Below are 17812 nucleotides of genomic sequence, written 5' to 3' on the forward strand. Positions count from 1 at the left end.
TTTATTTTAAATCAAATCTCAGACATAATTTAATAAATATTTCAGCGCTTGTCCTAAAATGTAAGAATTGTTTTAAAAGTCAGAACCCCAATTTTATCATCACACATAAATTATTGGTAATGTTAGTAATGGTAATATTTTGATATATACATTATATGTGATAACTTAAACTTTTTTTAATTTTTAAAGATTGGTGTTCCTTTTGCAAAATTGCTGTGTGTATGTTTAAAATAATTGTAGGAGGATCTTCTCAGGCCAAAAGCTTCTTAAGCTGATAAGCAACTTCAGCAAAGTCTTGAGATACAAAATCAATGTGCAAAAATTGCTAGCATTCTTATATACCAACAACAGTCAAGCTGAGAACCAAATCACAAACAAACTCTCATTCAAAATTGCCACAAAAAGAATAAAATACCTAGGAATCTAGCTAACAAGGGAGGCAAAAGAGCTCTACAAGTAAAACTATAAACCACTGCTCAAAGAAATCAGAGATGACACAAACAAATGGAAAAACATTCCATGCTCATGGATAGGAAGAATCAGTATTGTTAAAATGACCATACTGCCCAAAGCAATTTATAGATTCAATGCTACTCCCATTAAACTACCATTGACATTCTTCAGAGAACTAAAGAAAACTACTTTAAAATTTCTATGAAACCAAAAAGGACCCAAATAGCCAAGGCAATCCTAAGGAGAAAGAACAAAGCTGGAGGGATCATGCTACCCAACTTCAAACTATACTACAGGGCTACAGTAACCAAAACATCATGGTACTAGTACCAGAACAAACACATAGACCAATGGAAGAGAATAGAGAACCCAGAAATAAGACCACACACCTGTAACTATCAGATCTTCAACAAACCTGATGAAAACAAGCAATGGGGAAAGGATTCCCTAGTCAGTAAATGGTGCTGTGATAACTGGGTAGCCATATGCAGAAGATTGAAAGTAGACCCTTTCCTTACACCATATACAAAAATCAACTCAAGATGGATTAAAGACTTAAATGTAAAACCCAAAACTATAAAAACCCGGAAGACAACCTAAGCAATACCATTCAGGACATAGGTGTGGGCAATGATTTCATGACGAAAATGCCAAAGGCAATTCCAACAAAAGCAAAAGTTGACAAATGGGATCTATTTGAACTAAAGAGCTTCTACACAGCAAAAGAAACTATCAGCAAAGTAAACAGACACCCTCCGGAGTGGGAGAAAATTTTTGCAAACTTGTGTCTGACAAAAGCCTAGTATCTAGCATCCATAAAGAACTTAAACAAATTTACAAGAAAAAAACAACCTAATTAAAAAGTGGACAAAGGATATGAACATCTGCTTCTCAAAAGAAGGTATACATACAGCCAGTAATCATATGAAAAAAACTCAACATCACTGATCATTAGAAAAATGCAAATCATAACCACAATGAGATACCATCTCACGCTTCTCAGAATGACTATTAAAAAGTCAAAAAATAACAGATGCTCGTGAGGTTGTGAAAAAAAGGCACACTTATACACTGTTGGTGGGAGTGTAAATTAGTTCAACCACTGTGGAAGACAATGTGGCAATTCCTCAAAGACCTAAAGACCATTTGACCCAGCAATCCCGTTACTTGGTATATACTTAAGGGAATATAAATTGTTCTGTTGTAAAGACGCATGCATATGTTCATTGCACCACTATTCACAATAGCAAAGACATGGAATCAACCTAAATGCCCATCAATGATAGAGCAGATAAAGAAGATGTGGTACATATACACTATGGAATACTCTGTAGCCATAAAAAATAATGGGATGATGTCCTTTGCAGGGACATGGATGGAGCTGGAGGCCCTTATCCTTAGCATACTAATGCAGAAACAGAAAACCAAATACCGCTTGTTCTCACTTGTAAGTGGGAGCTAAATGATGAGATCGCATGGACACATAGAGGGAAACAAAACACATTGGAGCCTTTCAGAGAGTGGGGGGTAGGAGGAGGTTCATGAAAAATGACCAATGGGTACTGGGATTAATACCTGGGTGATGAAATAATCTGCACAACAAACCCCCATGACACACATTTACTTGTGTAACAAACCTGCACATGGACCCCTGAACTTAAAAGTTAAAAAATAAATAATTGTGGGAGGAAAACATTGAAGTATTTCTTACATATTTTTCTCTATGCAGAAGAAAGCTGTGGTGATTCGTCACTTGTATAATGAAGGTAATGTTGACATTTCTGAGGATACATTAAGTCCAATAACAGGTGTTAATGAAGCAGTTGATGTGTCTGACTTAAATGCTACTGAAATAAAGATGCCTGAAGTAAAGGTTCCTGAAATCAAGGCTGAGCAACAGGTAACAACTTTGGACTTTTTAAATAGATGCCAGTATTTTTTACTTAAATATGTGTAATTATTTCAGCCTCTAAACTTTGGAATATTTCTAGCCTTTTGAATTATTAATCATGACGTTTTACCTATGTTACAGTTACTTAAGTGTCAATAAGTCTTACTAAAATAATTCAACAAATATTTGCTGCATATGTGTAGGGTGCTGGGCTAAGTGTTGGGGTGATGCAAAGTAGAATAAGATATGGTACTTGGCTTTAAGGAATCTACAATTTAGTGAGACATAGAGATATGCTACTTTGCATAGTGGAGGTTCTCTACCACCTATTTTCTTTATTGGTGAATGGAAAAGATTGGCACTTTATTGCCTATTCATTTTCCTTTCTGGGTCCTTGCTGTTATTTTTTCTCTCTTAACCATTTCTATTACTCTTAATTGCCATAGACCCCAATATGTCTGATCTCTACTGTTTCTGCTAAAACTTCTTTTTCTATGTTTCTATGTCTTGTGACTTCTATATATCTCAGTATATCAATATACAGTTGGCACTTACAAAAACTACCAGATGGCCATTGGACCTACTTCCTGTTATATGGCAAACCGAACAATCTTAATGCACTAAGTGTTGTTTCCTCTTAGCTTTGTGCTAAGTGTTGTTTCAAGAAGCTAGTTAATAATAGTTTTATTTTACTAGCTGGTATTAAGAGAATCATGCAAATTAACTCATTATCAGAAGAATCATATGAAATAGATACTGCTCTCATCTCTTTTTTTTTTTTTAATGAGGAAATGGAGGCATCAAGATCATAAATCTCAGAACTAGTTTAAGTGGCCAAGTAGTCTCCATCCAGAGATAGCTCTCTTAAATCTCAAGCAGGACCGACTCTCCTAACTATTGAGATAACACTGTGGAAGTGAGAATACATTAATTTTAAAGAAATTTCAGTTTGTTTAATTTTATTTTTAATCTCTCTAACCTTTTTAGGATGTAAATGTTAATCCTGAGATTACTGCACTACAGACTATGCTTGCTGAATGCCAAGAAAAGCTTAAGAAACTGACTTTGATAGAGAAAAGGTTAGACTGTTTGGAACAAAAAATGAAAGGAAAAGTGATGGTAGATGAAAACACCTGGAATAATCTTCTTAGTCGTGTCACTCTACTTGAAACAGAAATGCTTTTGTCTAAAAAGGTATTTTCCTCCTTTAACATTTATAAAATATGTCAGATATAACAAAGTATTTCTTTGATTGTTGTATGTGTATTTTTTTGGAAATGCTAAATATGAGAATATTTGAATAATGAGAAAATGTCTAGTTAGAATGAAGTTCTGTTTAAATATAGCCTGTTTGTTGTTGTGGCTGTTGTTTCTCTCTTCATTGAATAAGATAATCTGAAAAACTTGTCAGTTGAGCCTTTACAGATGTTAATAATACTTGAAGAACTTAAAATGAGGTAAGAATATGATATTATGAAAAGCTTAAAATTATTTTATATCTTTTAATAGTACAAATGACCTATTTTCATAGGGTAGAAAAGATACAGAAGATATTGATAACTCTTCCTATCTTTTTTTCACTCATTTACTTCAATCATATTGTGAATTTCATAGAATAGTTACCAAATTTACCATTGCCTTATCAAATCTGATAAATTTGTTTTTTTTACTCGGGATTTCGATTTCTGGTCTGTCTTTCCTTCCTAGAAAGTGAAGTTGATAGATTCAAGTAGCTTGCTATCTGCTTCCATATTCAAAACATTTCTTATATGTAGGAATATACAGTGTATGTATTGCTTTAATAAAAAATTAAAAATATTTAAACATTTATCATGCTACCTTTATATTTTATGCTCAGTATTAAGAATATAAAATGAGAGGGTTTTTCTTTTTATTTCATTCTAAATATTTAACTGTGTTATTCCAGAATGATGAATTTATAGAGTTTAATGAAGTTAGTGAAGACTACGCTTCTTGTAGCGACATGGACCTTCTGAATCCTCGTAAGTTTGTAAATACTATGAGAATTGGTATGATGAGTTTTCAGAAAAATGATTGTTATAGGTATTTGGTAATTTTAATATTCTTAAGCTTTATTGTTTAGAAATTGCAGAGCTCCTAGAACAAATAAAATAATGAACCTACAGACTACTAAAGCCAAGAATTGCTTAACAAGCCAGCCTACTTATTTCACATAACATAGTGGGCGAATAAATTTCAGTGTACAAAATTGAAAATTTTTAGAGATATTTTACTGTTTTAATCATTCGAGAATAATCAAGTGCTCTAGAATATTAAAATTGGCCTCCAAGTTTTTAAATTTAAGCTTAGGTAGGTAGTAGCTTTCTCATATGTAAATAATAATATGTAAGAGAAGAGAACACATTTGTCAGTATCTATAAAGTATTGCAAACCTCTTCCATGTGAATAGTTCACTGATAATGATAAAATGGGAAAGATCTGATATTAGGACAGGTCTTTTCCTGGTCACTTTACTAGGCTACTGATATTTTGCTTAGTGTAACTGAGCAGCAAGTATAAGATTTCTGTTTTTCAGTGACAGCTTTGTTTTTTTTGATTGTTATATTTTTAAAAGATCTAAATTTTGTGCCATATCTGTGATTAAATCATATCTATAGAAGAGATGTTTTGTCCAATTGAGAATTCATCATTAAGTTAAATTTTTAATATCTGTGGATTGTTAACATTATAAAATCTTTCAGCTCTACTATATGTGTAACAATAAAATAACAATATGTATTCTAGCACTAACAGTGTGCCTGGCACGATTCTAACTACTATATTAACTCATTTAATTCTTGAAGTAACCATGCAAGATAAGTACTATTTTTATATTTTACAGTTGAGGAAACTGAAGTACAGCAAAATTAAGTAACTACAACAAAGGTCACACAGTTATTGAATGGTAGATCAAATTTGAATCCAGGCAACTGATCTGAAGTTTTTTCTTGACCACTGCATATTTGGAGCACATATCAATATCATTGCACAAAGAACAATTTCAGTGATTAGCTTATTAAATATAATTATTTGAGATGCTATTTAAGGCAACTAAATTTATTATAGGCTGCAGATTTCAGATTTGGTAAAATGTTGCCTGTTTTATTTATCCATTCATATATCTATTCAACAAATGTTAATGCTTGAGTGTAAGATCCTTGAGAGTCAAAACTTTATCTTATGATCTGCCTGTCTAGCACACAGAAAGTATGTCGGTGCTTTTATCACCAGTATTTGCATATAGTAGAGTTTAAATATTTATTCACTGAGAGAATATTGAATGCTTGTGATTTGCAAAACATTGCCTTTTTCAAGTTTGATTTTGCATGCTCAGGCTTATTTTTTTAATGACATGATTATAGAATATACCTTTAACCTATTTAGAAAACGCATGGCTACGTTTTTTTTGTTGTTTTTTTTTTTAATTTTTTTGAGATAAGGGTGGTCTTACTCTGTTGCTCAGGCTGGAGTGCAGTGATGCAGTCATAGCTCACTGCAGTCTCCTAGACGTTAACTCCTTGGCTTAAAGTGATCCTCCTGTCTCAGCCTCCTGAGTAGCTGGGACTACAGGTGCGTGCCACCACACCTGGATAATTTTTTATTTATTTACGTGTTGTTTTTAGTAAAACGAGGTCTTGCTATGTTGCTCAGGCTGGTCTTGAACTCCTGGGCTCAAGCAATCCTCCCATCTCTGCTTCTCAAAGTACTGGGATTACAGGTGTGAGTTACCATGTCCGGGTTCACATAGCTAAATTTCAACAACTGTGCCAGGACTGAAAGTAATTAACAGGCCACTATCTGAAATGATTATGATTAGGGTGAATACCTGGTCTCATAGAGTTTATGATCTGATCTAGATTAATTAAAAGACTCAAGTTTATAAAGACTTACACATTATACCTTATACATGCTACTTGGAAATAGGGTTTGATTTCATTTGGAGGCAGAGAGCAATAATTTACTACTCTGGGTTTAGGATCATATTAAATCAGTAATAGTTTTTGTGAGGTTCCAGATTTGTTTTGCCTTTTTTCAGGAATACAGTGTTCCATGGGGAATTGTAAGCCACCTTAATGTCTTGGTAAGAGTGAATTAGCAGGGGCTTTTAAGGATTGGACTTGTGTTGGATAATTTTGGAGAGGGTTTGAGGAAGCAAGGGCTACGGGTGCTGTCAGGGAGCAGGAGCAATTTGATGATTGATGGTAAGAATGAAATTTTTAGCATAAAATAAGTACTCATGTTAAGCAAGGGGGGCTATATCTGCTCATTTATGTGGTTACATGGTGCCCTTGTTTTGTCTATGTTCCGACATGAATAGTGGTTTTGGGCGTGTTGTTTCATTATGCTAATGAAGTGACCTCATGTGATGTTATTTTTCATGAAATTATTTATATTCACTAGAGGGTACAGTAGTTTAGGTGTTAATTGCCAGACAGGGCACCAACTGTTAGTGCTCCTTTTTTGTTTGCTTGTTTGTTTCGCTTTGTTTTGTGCCTTTTTTCCCTTAGAGGGGAAAAAAAAAAAAAATAAAGGTATGGCACCACAGAAGAGTGTGGTTTGTTCCTGTGTGACTAGCAGGAAGGGTACATGTGAGCACCTGAAGGAAGCTGTAGCAGAAGAGTAGAAAGATCAAGTCATGGAGTTTATCCCAGAGTCGTAGGAAGATGTTCAGCAAGGCTAATATTCTCAGATTTGTGTTTCACAAAGATTATCATCAAAGCAGAATAGTGATTTGTTAGGAAAGTAAGATAGGCAAGGATAATTTGAAAAGAATTTTAATAGTCATTATTTCAGAATAATAATGAGGGTCTCTACTAAGGCAATGATAGTGAGGATAAAGAGCAGGTGATTTATTTGGGAGAAATTTAGATGTTAAAATTGATACGCCTTGATTCCTGATAGATACAAAAAGGGTGAAGGAAAGTAAGGAAGTTAAGACTGACTACTTGTGTTTGGCTCATGTGATTGGGTAGGTGATTGTTACTCTTTAATAAAATAAAAAATTCAGGAAGAGGAGAAGGTTTGGGAGAAATAATGAGTTTACTTTTGAGTATAATAAATTATGTATGAAATCCTTAAGACAGAATATTTAGAAATCATTGGATACATACATTGGTCCTTGATTTAGAAGTATTGGCTTACAAATTATTAAATGGTAAAGGACCCTACTGATTCCCTTAGTGGAATAAGGTGGTAAGCCTCCAAAGATGGCAGTGAAAAATTAATTGTTACATGGTAAGAGTTGGGTAGAAGATTTCATGTCCCATACCCCCATACCCTTAGAAGTAGAAAGGGACTTTACAGAGACTTCTTAGCAGTCACTACTGAAGTACATAACAACTGGTGTCAGGGTCCTTGTGTCAGTGGCCATTGCCTTTCCCCATTCCTTTCCAACCTGAACTCAGTTACCAATCTTTTCTCAATCCCCTATAGCACAGCTAAGAAACTATTAATGTTTAAACAAGTAAGGCTTTACTAAAGGTTCAGGATAGCAATAAGAAAAATTATAGAAATTAATGTGCACTTAACTGATCTGGCTATTAAATATAGTTGGTGTTCTGTAATGGTCCACTCTGTAACCTCTGGTATCCTCTGTAGGAATAACTATGAATAGCCTGCCAGCCTGCCAAATACCAGCTTTCTCCCACCATGAGGCACACCCTTGAATAAGGTTAGACACCGCAAAGTCTGGACCCCAAAGTGGAAGACAAAGAGAGACATTGCTTCACCCTTTATCTGTCTTCCCTGACCTGTTTCCTTTTCCTAGGGCTCCCTCCTCTTTTTGGAAAGATGAAAGAAATGTTCAGGACAACTATCTGTACCCACAGAAAAAAGTCCAAGATTTAGTGCATAGTAGATATAGTTCCTGCCTAATTTCAAATTATTTCTTAAAATAACCTCTTGTCCATAGCTCCTACTAAAAGATCTGGGTTTAGGTAGTCTTCAGAATTATACCCTGTAATCTTGACCTCCAGGCTTAGCTAATTGGATTAAGAGTAGACACCTGACCCAGAGAATACCAGCTCAAAGTGTGATGAGTCAAATTACATTCTCTCTCTTAGCATTTGGAATTAGGACACCACGAACGAGTTAGTTAGTCAAATGATATTGAGCCTGGGCTGGGCTGGCCATGTGGTGGAAGTTTATGCTGATGAGTCAGCAGAGAACGCCATTCTACAGAGAAGAGCGGAGGAATGGAGCAAATAGCAGAAGTAGGCAAAAGAGACTGTGACTTTATGAGAGATGAAAATTAGTCTTCTAGTTGTTTCAGTTCTCAGTGGTAACAGTTTGTTCCCCAATTAAGGTTGTCTATATAGGCTTACAATAAAGCTCTCTTTATGTGAACCAGTTTAAATGGGTGTCTAATTTTTTTTTTGCATTGCTTTTGCAGCCAAATGTATTCTGACTAAAACACAGGGTTTGCAGGATTTATTACATTATCCGTAATCTTCTCTAATTGATATTTTTGTAGGGGAGATGCCATCATTTTGTCAAATTAATATTATCAGGATATTTGAAATGTTAGGTTTTTCAGTTTTTTAGAAAAAGAAATCTGTGGATCTTAAATTTTTGCATTACTTATTTTCATATGTGTCAAATCAAGTTAGAATGTTTCTTGATTTTTAAAAGATATATATGGTCATTTATAATAATAGTTGTCACTTGCCACAGAACAGTAGTAAAAAAATTTGTGAAATGCCTAAATGTTGCTGAATAAAAGCATCATGACAAATTCATGGATACTAATTATTTAATGTAAATATCACCATTTTAAGAAAAGAATATACATGATTGATTCAATAGGTTATATTTTAAAATAAATTATTAACTTACCTGTTTATTCAAACTGATTGCTATCATGATAATAATACTGCCTTTTGTAATTTTTATTGGGCAGTTTTTAACGTCTAGATCTCCATATGAAAGCTGTTACCTTAAAAGAGACTAAAAACTCTTTGATCTATACCGCTAGCCATTTTTAATTAAAATAGTATGTTTTTCTTCCATCTGTAAATAATGTTTTTAGATATTTCACTCTTTTTGTGAAAGGAAAAGGGAATCTAAAACTTAATTTCTTCACAGACAGAAAAAGCAAAGTAGAGAGGCCAGCAAGTATTCCTCTGTCCTCTGGCTATAGTACAGCATCATCAGATTCAACTCCCAGAGCCTCTACCGTTAATTACTGTGGTTTGAATGAGATTTCGGAGGTAAGAAAATGCTTAGATTATTTCCTTTCTAAATTAGGAAAACAAGCAAGCGTTAGTTTTAGTTGTAACTATTGCTGGCAAGAAAAATAGCAAAACCAAATCTTAGTCTCTCAAAATTCTTTCATAAGTAAACAGTACTTAATGCAATGTTTCAAACTGTGTTTTGTACATTCTCGGTCCATCTTTGATGATGGTTTACTTTGAGAAATCATCTAAATTTGTTGCTTTTTAAATTAAAGGAAACAACAATCCAGAAAATGGAAAGGATGAAAAAAATGTAAGTAACAGAAAGGGGCAACAGAAATTCATTTCTCTATAGGGAATTGTATTGGATTACAGTATATATAGAATGTGCATGTGTGTTTCAAACCTTAAAGGTCTCTGAATCAGGTGTGGAATTTCCTTCAGGACTCCATTGGATAATAAATCCACCTACAGTTATGTGTTTGTGAGATGAGTCACTGTTTTAGTTTCCAACAAGGGATTTAAAACTTGTTGGAATTGTTAATGGAATTAACTGCAGATAGAGTACAAAGATATTTTTGGTTGGTAACTAATCAAGAGTATTATCTATTTTTGATAACTGATTTATCAAAATATTAAATAATATATGTGGATGGATGGTTTGGGGACATTTTCAGTGTTGTGAAAATATCACTGGTGTTTTTCGGCAAGTTATTGATAAGATACTAAAAATGATGTTTTTGTCTAGTACAAATGATGTGATTTTTCTAAAGAGCAGTTCAAAGGAAATACGAAATGAAATTGCATATAAGATGATTATGCAGCCTATTACTATAGAAAATTATAATATTATTTTGAAATGCAAAAAGTACTTAACTTACACTCCAAGAATACAAGACTCAGAATTGACTCCTCTTTGTCTTCCCTCTGGCCATACTTAAGTTTATTCATAGTAACTGTACTTATAGATAAGAAAAATATTCAAATTTATTTTAGGCTAAAAAGCATAATTTCAACAACTAAAATGCTATGCTTTATTATGAATTATTGATTTACTTAATATATTATTTATTGTATTTCAGGTTTGAAGAAACTGCAGAGTTACTGAAATGTCCAAATCACTACTTGTAGGATTTTCTACATGAACTTTTCTAGGACTTTGGTTACTATATATATTGTATATTTTAAGAATTCTTTATATAATTTTAATATACTGCAATTTTTGACAATTTGGATTCCATTTGGTATATGAATTTTTGTATTCATTATTAAATAAATCTTTTAATATTTTTGAGCAATGATTATACTGCTTTACCTTGTGTCACTTTTTTTTTTTTTTTTTTTTAGGAAAAACTCATGTTCCAGTATATTTCTCTTACAGAGTGAAGTCATTACAGCACTGTATTTCTGTGTTGACATTTGTTGGCAGTGTGCTAAGTAATGTTTTTTAAAGCACAGGCTTGAGGACTATGGTTTACATCCTGTTGGAAACATTCCAAATGGGACTTGTGTATTATACCCAAGAGGCTCTCATATATACCATCTTGGCATCTGTACTAATGAATAAGTTATAATGAACAGTTAAAAATGCTCATTGAAAATTAAATAAAACAAAAAGACAGCTATTTCATGCTTGGTCAAAAACATCAATACCTTTCCAATTAACACTGAGAAATTAAGGTTAAGATTCTCCTTTTGTACTGGGAAACAGGCTGGAGGACTATGGTCCTCAAGTTTAGACCAAGAGGACTATGGTCTCAAGGTTCACCATGAGAAATGTGTTGAACGTTTTAGTATGCTCTATTGTATAATTTTTTTTGGGGGGGGGATGGAGTTTCGCTGTTGTTGCCCAGGCTGGAGTGCAATAGCACAATCTTGGCTCACCGCAACCTCTGCCTACCGGGTTCAAGCAATTCTTGTGCCTCAGCCTCCTGAGTAGCTGGGATTACAGGCATGCACCACCATGCCCAGCTAATTTTGTATTTTTATTAGAGTTGGGGTTTCTCCATGTTGGTCAGGCTGGTCTCGAACTCCTGACCTCAGGTGATCTGCCCGCCTTGGCCTCCCAAAGTGCTGGGATTACAGGCGTGAGCCATCACACCTGGTGGTGTAACACTTTTTAAGACCAGTATAACAGAAAGAGAATGTAGCCATTCTAGCCAACGTTAAAAGATAGACAGTGAGGTGTTGTGTTTTGTTTTTTTAATGATGAAAAGTTACACATTTTTTGGAGAGAAGTCTTAGCTGAAGTTAAATCAATGGAAAAATGAAATTTATTTTTAATATTACTATATGAATTATCTTTTTTAAAACTTGTAGATAAAAGTGTAGCAGTAATCCCAGAAAATCCTCAAGAAAATTGACTTCATTATTCGGAAGGAAAAAGAGTATTTTTTTTATTATTATGTGAACCATCTGATTACATTTTATTCATCTATTTATGGTATATATGTATAATTCTATATTACACTGTCAAATATAAAATATTGTTATATGAGTAGAAATCACTTAAATTTTTTTTTGTGTTTGTGAATTTGAAACAGTGTAAGAAATCACTTTTAAGAAAACATTTTTAGAATTCCCTTTTTTTTTTTTTTTTTTTTTCTTTTTGAAACAGGGTCTCACTCTGTTGCCCAGGCTGGAGTGCACTGGCGTGATCTCGGCTCACTGCACCTTCTGCCTCCCGAGTTCAAGCAGATTCTTGTGCCTCAGCCTCCTGAGTAGCTGGGACTATAGGCCTGTACCGTCATGCCTGGCTAATTTTTGTATTTTTGTAGAGACAGGGTTTCACCATGTTGCCCAGTCTGTTCTCGAACTCGTGAGCTAAAGCTACCTGCCCACCTGGACGTCCCAAAGTGCTAAGATTCCATGGGTGAGTCACCATGCTTGGCCACATTTTTAGTATTCTAATAAATATTTGGTCATCAGAACTTTAAAATGATAGCCTACAGAAACATACAATTTTGAATTTAACAGAGTTTCAGTAAATATTTCCAGAATTAATGAAGCATGTTAGCTTTAATTTTTTTCAATTGTGAGAGAAGTACATTTATAAAAATTAAGAGGTTAAGAGGTTATAATTATAAGGGAAAAACTACTGTATCGATTAACTCCTAAAATATCAGTACCAGCATGGAATTATAGCACCACCTTGTGGTTAACATGCCAGTATTTTACCTTTTATTAAAACAAGTGATTTCCCATCAAACAGGATAATATTTTTTCCCTTTTGAAAAACTCAATTTTAAAAAGAAACATTTTTTGAAGTTTTCTTATGGAAGATAGAAAAAAAGTTAAGTCTCTTTCTGCCCTTTCTTTTTTTCTTTATATAGTGCAGATATACACACAGTGAAAGGAGTTAAAACATTTCTAATCTCCTAGTTTATATACAGTGTGCAAAGTATAAGTATATATTGAAAATATAAAATATTTCGTATATGTTATCAGGTGGAAATTTAGAATCCAAATTTTCTTAAACTTTAATAACTTGTCTAACAACTCTCTAATAGACTAAAAATCAACTCAATATATCGTACATTTACACTTACAAAGAGTCTTTATCTAGACAACATAATTTTTGGAAAAATAAAGCAAATTCAACTTTATTGGAGTTATTGGACAGATCAGCAAATTGTTATTTTAAAAAGTTTTTTTGTTTAGGCAATTGGGTAAGTGGTTTCTAGTCATAAACTAGCCACTGTTGATTAACTTGAGAAGGTGAAGCAGGGAAGTTCTGAAGAGATTACCTGGAGCTACATAACCCTAAGTTAAGTAAAATTTTCACTTTCATTCTTTTCATTCTCTCATAAACTGGATGAAAAAACACTGTACTACCAACAAAGGTGTCAGTTGCTTGTGCTGCCCTGTCTATGTTATGCTCTGAATAGGCCTAGGTAAAGAGTATATGGAAATACTGTAAAGAATACATAAGGTAAAATACTAGTCAGAAAGGGTTCAGAAGAAGTTAGCGTCAGCTATATGAAAATTCTAGGTAAAGCTAAGTACTATTGAGTTGGAAAAAAGTAATTCTATCATGTTTGCTTGTTTTCCTCTACTGTTTCTAATGTGATGTTGTAATATATTTTAAAAATAAAACTTGAAAATGTTGGGACTTTGTTTCATGCCATTCATTACTCATAACTTTATATAATTGATACACACTTCGGGAAGCATAAAAATTAATACAACCTTCTCAATTTTATAAACTACAACACTTTTTGAGCTCAAATAACATTGTAGCTTTCGTTTTTACTTTTTAACAGTCCCCAGGTTTGTCTCCTTTCTTTGAAACTGAAGGATATAAAGAAGGTGAAGTAGAGGTAGTATGAAACATTAAACTACAAAATTAAAGCTTTAATTGTTGTGTCTCTTGAGTTTTAATGTTCCTAGTGAAAATGGCAGGTTTCTTATCCCACTCAGAGAAGAAAACTGGAAAGTCAGTACAGCACTGACAGCAGTAGCACATTCAGAACATGCAAATTTATTTTTGAAGAGGAAATTTTTAAAAATTCATATTAATTTTATTATGACATGTTTATTCCTAATACTTGTGGGAATTAGGAGTATATATATGTATATATATATGGTTTGTTTTTTTTTTTTCTCAGTGAAGTCCACTAAATCACTAGTAAAAATTTAATTTGATTTTGCTTTTTTAATCATTTAAATGTAAAATATTAAACATAGGACTTATTCAGTAAGTATCCCAAATGTATAAATTATTTTAATTTTATGTTAGAGGGATGGGTGGTAAGAAAAAAAGTAGAGAATCACAGGAAAGTTGAACAGTCAGGGAATTAGAGTGATGAGAAGGCTGAATATTTTGGAATAGTTCCTAATTTGTTTCAGTCCTTCAGTTCACTTAAGTTGTTATGTACTTGGAGTGCAAATCAACTTATTAAATCATGAGATGTAGCTCTTCATCTGTTGTTGAAACCCTGAGAGGCACTTGTGACAATGCAACAGAATTCTGTACGTGTTTCTTATGTCTCTTGGCAGTCCCTATAGATTTACTTTTGCAGTTTCCCAGTAATGTTTGCCCCAGGTAGATCTCCTTTCCAGGCTCCCCATCAACAGTATTTCTGTGTTGGTTATCTTGTCTCTGAAACTTCTGAGCTTTTCAAAGACTGTATCTCTGTTAGGATATTTATGAAAAAATGTTTTAAAATAAGCTATGGAATAGTTATTTGTAATTACAATTGTAAAACTCTATTAATTTGAATTATAGTAAAGATTGATCATTTTTAGACCCATGACTGGCTCACCTTTTTTTTTTTTTTTTTTTTTTCATTTTTGCCATTCCCCACTTTGATGAGAAAGCATTACCTTCTATAAGTCCTCGTAAGGTGGAGGATATTTTGTTTGCCTGCCCTTTGCTATTGTATGGGAGGCAAAACTTTACCATCTTAGGGTCTCTGGCTAGGCCTGAGAATTGAATTGACATAAGATAAATTAGCAGGAGACAAACGGATTTTCCCATGTGCATGGGAGCCCCCATAGGAAAATGAACATCCAAAGAAGTGGCAAAACCTAAATGCTTGTGTAGTAGGTTGAACGAAGAGCAGCAATTGTGGAAAAGTAACTAAAATGTATGAAGAGGCTAAAGGAAGGTAAGTTATTTTAACAGGGACTGTTTGTACGGGTTTTTCTCCACCTCCACTCATCTCTGATAGCAAGAATGTTTCTTCTCTCCTTGTACAAGGAGGGCATCTTTCACATGGAAGTTTTCTCCCTTCAGTGATACTTCTTTTTTCCTGGTGCCAGGAGGGCAGTGTCTCTTTTGCAACTGCTGATTTTCAAGTGCCTTTAGCTCAAAATAATCTTATGCCAAGTGGCATATTTTGTGGTGGCATATTCTGCCACACTTCACTATCAAAAACAGTACGTAGACTGTCACTCAAAGATTACTACTACTACTACTACTAGTCCATCCCCTGCCTAAGCCCTGTTATTTATACTGTACAGTCCTTTATATTATTTCATACATTCCCATTACCACTGTATTCAAGGTTTCTCATTCTTTGCTTGCACTGTTCACTGATCTTGCCTCCTTGAGTGTATCCACACCAATACGAAAGTGTATTTTTTTTTAATTGATTATGCCATGTTGCTGCTAAAAATGTATCTTTGTGTTTCTCCTATTACTAATGAGTAGAGCCCAGCTTTTTATGCTGGACAGCAAAGGCCTTTTTCTTTGAAGTCTTTGTTTCCACTGCCCTCACAATTCTATAGAGAATATAAATACACAGAACTCTCTTAAAAGTGTGCTTTCAAACAGCGTTTCTTTTGTCTAGAATGACTTTTCCTTTCATCTGGCAAGTTTCTGCTTATCCTCAAAGACCCAATACCTTTCTTGGAAAAGCTTTTCTCAACTGTAGAGGCCAAATTATCTACTTCTGTCTCTTTGCTGCTTTAGTGCCCTTTTTATACTTTTGATTTTTATACCCACTTTATAGCTATTATTTGTTTGTCTGACTTTAATCCTTATTAGTCTTCCAGCTTTCAGTCTTTTTTCTAATGTTTGTTTCACCTAGTGCCTACCATTTATTTATTCATTACAGACTAAATGGTACTAATAATTAGTTGTTGACTAAATGAATATCAAGTACATTATAATGAAGGTTTCCAGATAAACAAGGTTTTATCAAGGTAAAGCTAGGGCCTGGTCAATCATACTATATTCTTTTCTATGGGAAATGTATTGACAGAAGGAAGATGTAATCATGAATTCTAGAAAAGAGTCAGCCAAAGATGAATACCTCGTTGATAGATTAATAAATACATTTAGAATGAAAGTTAATTGAAGTGTCTACTAGTGCCAGGCACTGGATATAGGCAGAGCTAACGATGTAGACATGGTTCCTGTTCTTACCGAGCTAACAGCTAAGCAGCAAAGACAGTTAAATACACAATAGCAATGTGTAGTGTGCTGTGATAAGGCTAGGCATCATACTGATTAGCGTGGAAGGAAGTGATGTTTATCTTAAGTCCTAAAGAGTGAACAGAATATAGCCAGGGAAGATGGTTTACACAAAAGGACTAGCATAAACAAAGGCTTGAAAGGAAGAGCATTTGAAAGAAATTCACTAGGGCTAGCATACTGAGTGTGGTGTGTGTGTGTGTGTGTGTGTGTGTGTGTGTGTGTGTGTGTGTGTGTGTGTGTGTGTGTGTGTGTGTGTGTGTGTGTGTCTAGTGTGTGTGTGTGTGTGTGTGTGTGTGTGTGTGTGTGTGTGTGTGTGTGTGTGTCTAGAGCTCAGTTGACACAGGCCCAAGGGGCAGCTTGTATCTTATTTACTGAACCATTTAAGCAGCAGAATATGATAACCAGATCTGAGTTTAAGGATTTATTTTACTGCTTTAATGTGGAGAATGGGTAAGGGGGCAAAACTAGAGGCAGAGAAATCAGTGGGAGGCTATTACAGTAATCAAAGAAACATAGTAAGAGTGACTTGAATTATGATGACAGTGGAGATGGAGGGAAATAATGGGATTTGGAGTGAATGTAGTACTTCCAGTTTAAGGACTATGTTCAATCTAGTATCTGGACTGAGAGATAGCAAAAAGATACTACACTAGTGTTTAATCTGATATCTTGCCTAATTGGTTCCGTCTGGAATCTTGTTAGAAGTGCAAAATCTCAAGCCCTGCTCTTGACCTACTTACTACATTAGATTCTGCATTACACAAAGAACCCAAAGAAATTTGTAGGTACCTTAAGTTCAAGAAATATTAGTTTACATTCACATACTTCTTGTTTTATTATTGTAACTAACATTTGAATCTAAGCCTTCAAATTCAGATTCTCTGGAATTGCTTTCATCTAAACATACACAGCTTTTTGTAATTCACATTTAGTATCTTGGACTCCTTAGCACCTTTGGTTAGCGTTTTAGGGTTTTGAGTGCATTTAGTTAAATGATTTTTTTCCCTCAGTCAAATAATATATAAATAGGAATTAAAACATCCTTTCTTCAAAATTAGGTGTAAGCTTTGTACAAATAACTTGTTTGGTCCTCATCAATAATGATTCTTTACTAAGCATGCACAATTCATACCATTAGCCTCCATCTTTGAAATATCTGTGTTTATGTTGAAAAATTTCCTAGTTTTTTACTTTTAATTATGTTGCCCAAAGTAAAACAGGCAATATTCTGCATACATATTTGTTTTTCTGTATTATGTCATAGGGTGACTTTTCTGAAGATATGGAAAGCAATTATTAGAGATCCATATTTCACATTTAGTTTAAAATTCAGTAATGTAGGGTCTTACAAAC

The 17812-nt window shown here is 33.9% G+C and overlaps 1 protein-coding gene across 17 annotated transcripts in view; it reads left to right on the top strand.

Annotated features, from left to right (window-relative positions):
- The window catches only part of CEP44 (centrosomal protein 44), a 34811-nt gene extending 21163 nt beyond the window's left edge, over nt 1-13648 (top strand). For 7 of the 17 annotated variants that reach the window (XM_054554726.2, XM_054554725.2, XM_054554728.2 and 4 more), the window contains 7 exons: nt 2183-2353; nt 3332-3538; nt 4272-4347; nt 9449-9573; nt 9813-9850; nt 10620-10664; nt 10885-13648. In XM_054554726.2, coding sequence (XP_054410701.1) covers nt 2183-2353; nt 3332-3538; nt 4272-4347; nt 9449-9573; nt 9813-9850; nt 10620-10664; nt 10885-10978 — 756 coding nt within the window. In that variant the 3' untranslated portion in view covers nt 10979-13648. Of the gene's footprint in view, nt 1-2182; nt 2354-3331; nt 3539-4271; nt 4348-9448; nt 9574-9812; nt 9851-10619; nt 10839-10884 lie in introns of those variants that run through there. The other 10 variants (XM_024246225.3, XM_054554731.2, XM_063723737.1 and 7 more) reach the window with 2 other exon arrangements.
- Nucleotides 13649-17812: the final 4164 nt, after the last annotated feature.

This window comes from Pongo abelii, chromosome 3, assembly GCF_028885655.2.
Source record: "Pongo abelii isolate AG06213 chromosome 3, NHGRI_mPonAbe1-v2.0_pri, whole genome shotgun sequence".
Taxonomy (NCBI): Eukaryota; Metazoa; Chordata; class Mammalia; order Primates; family Hominidae; genus Pongo; species Pongo abelii.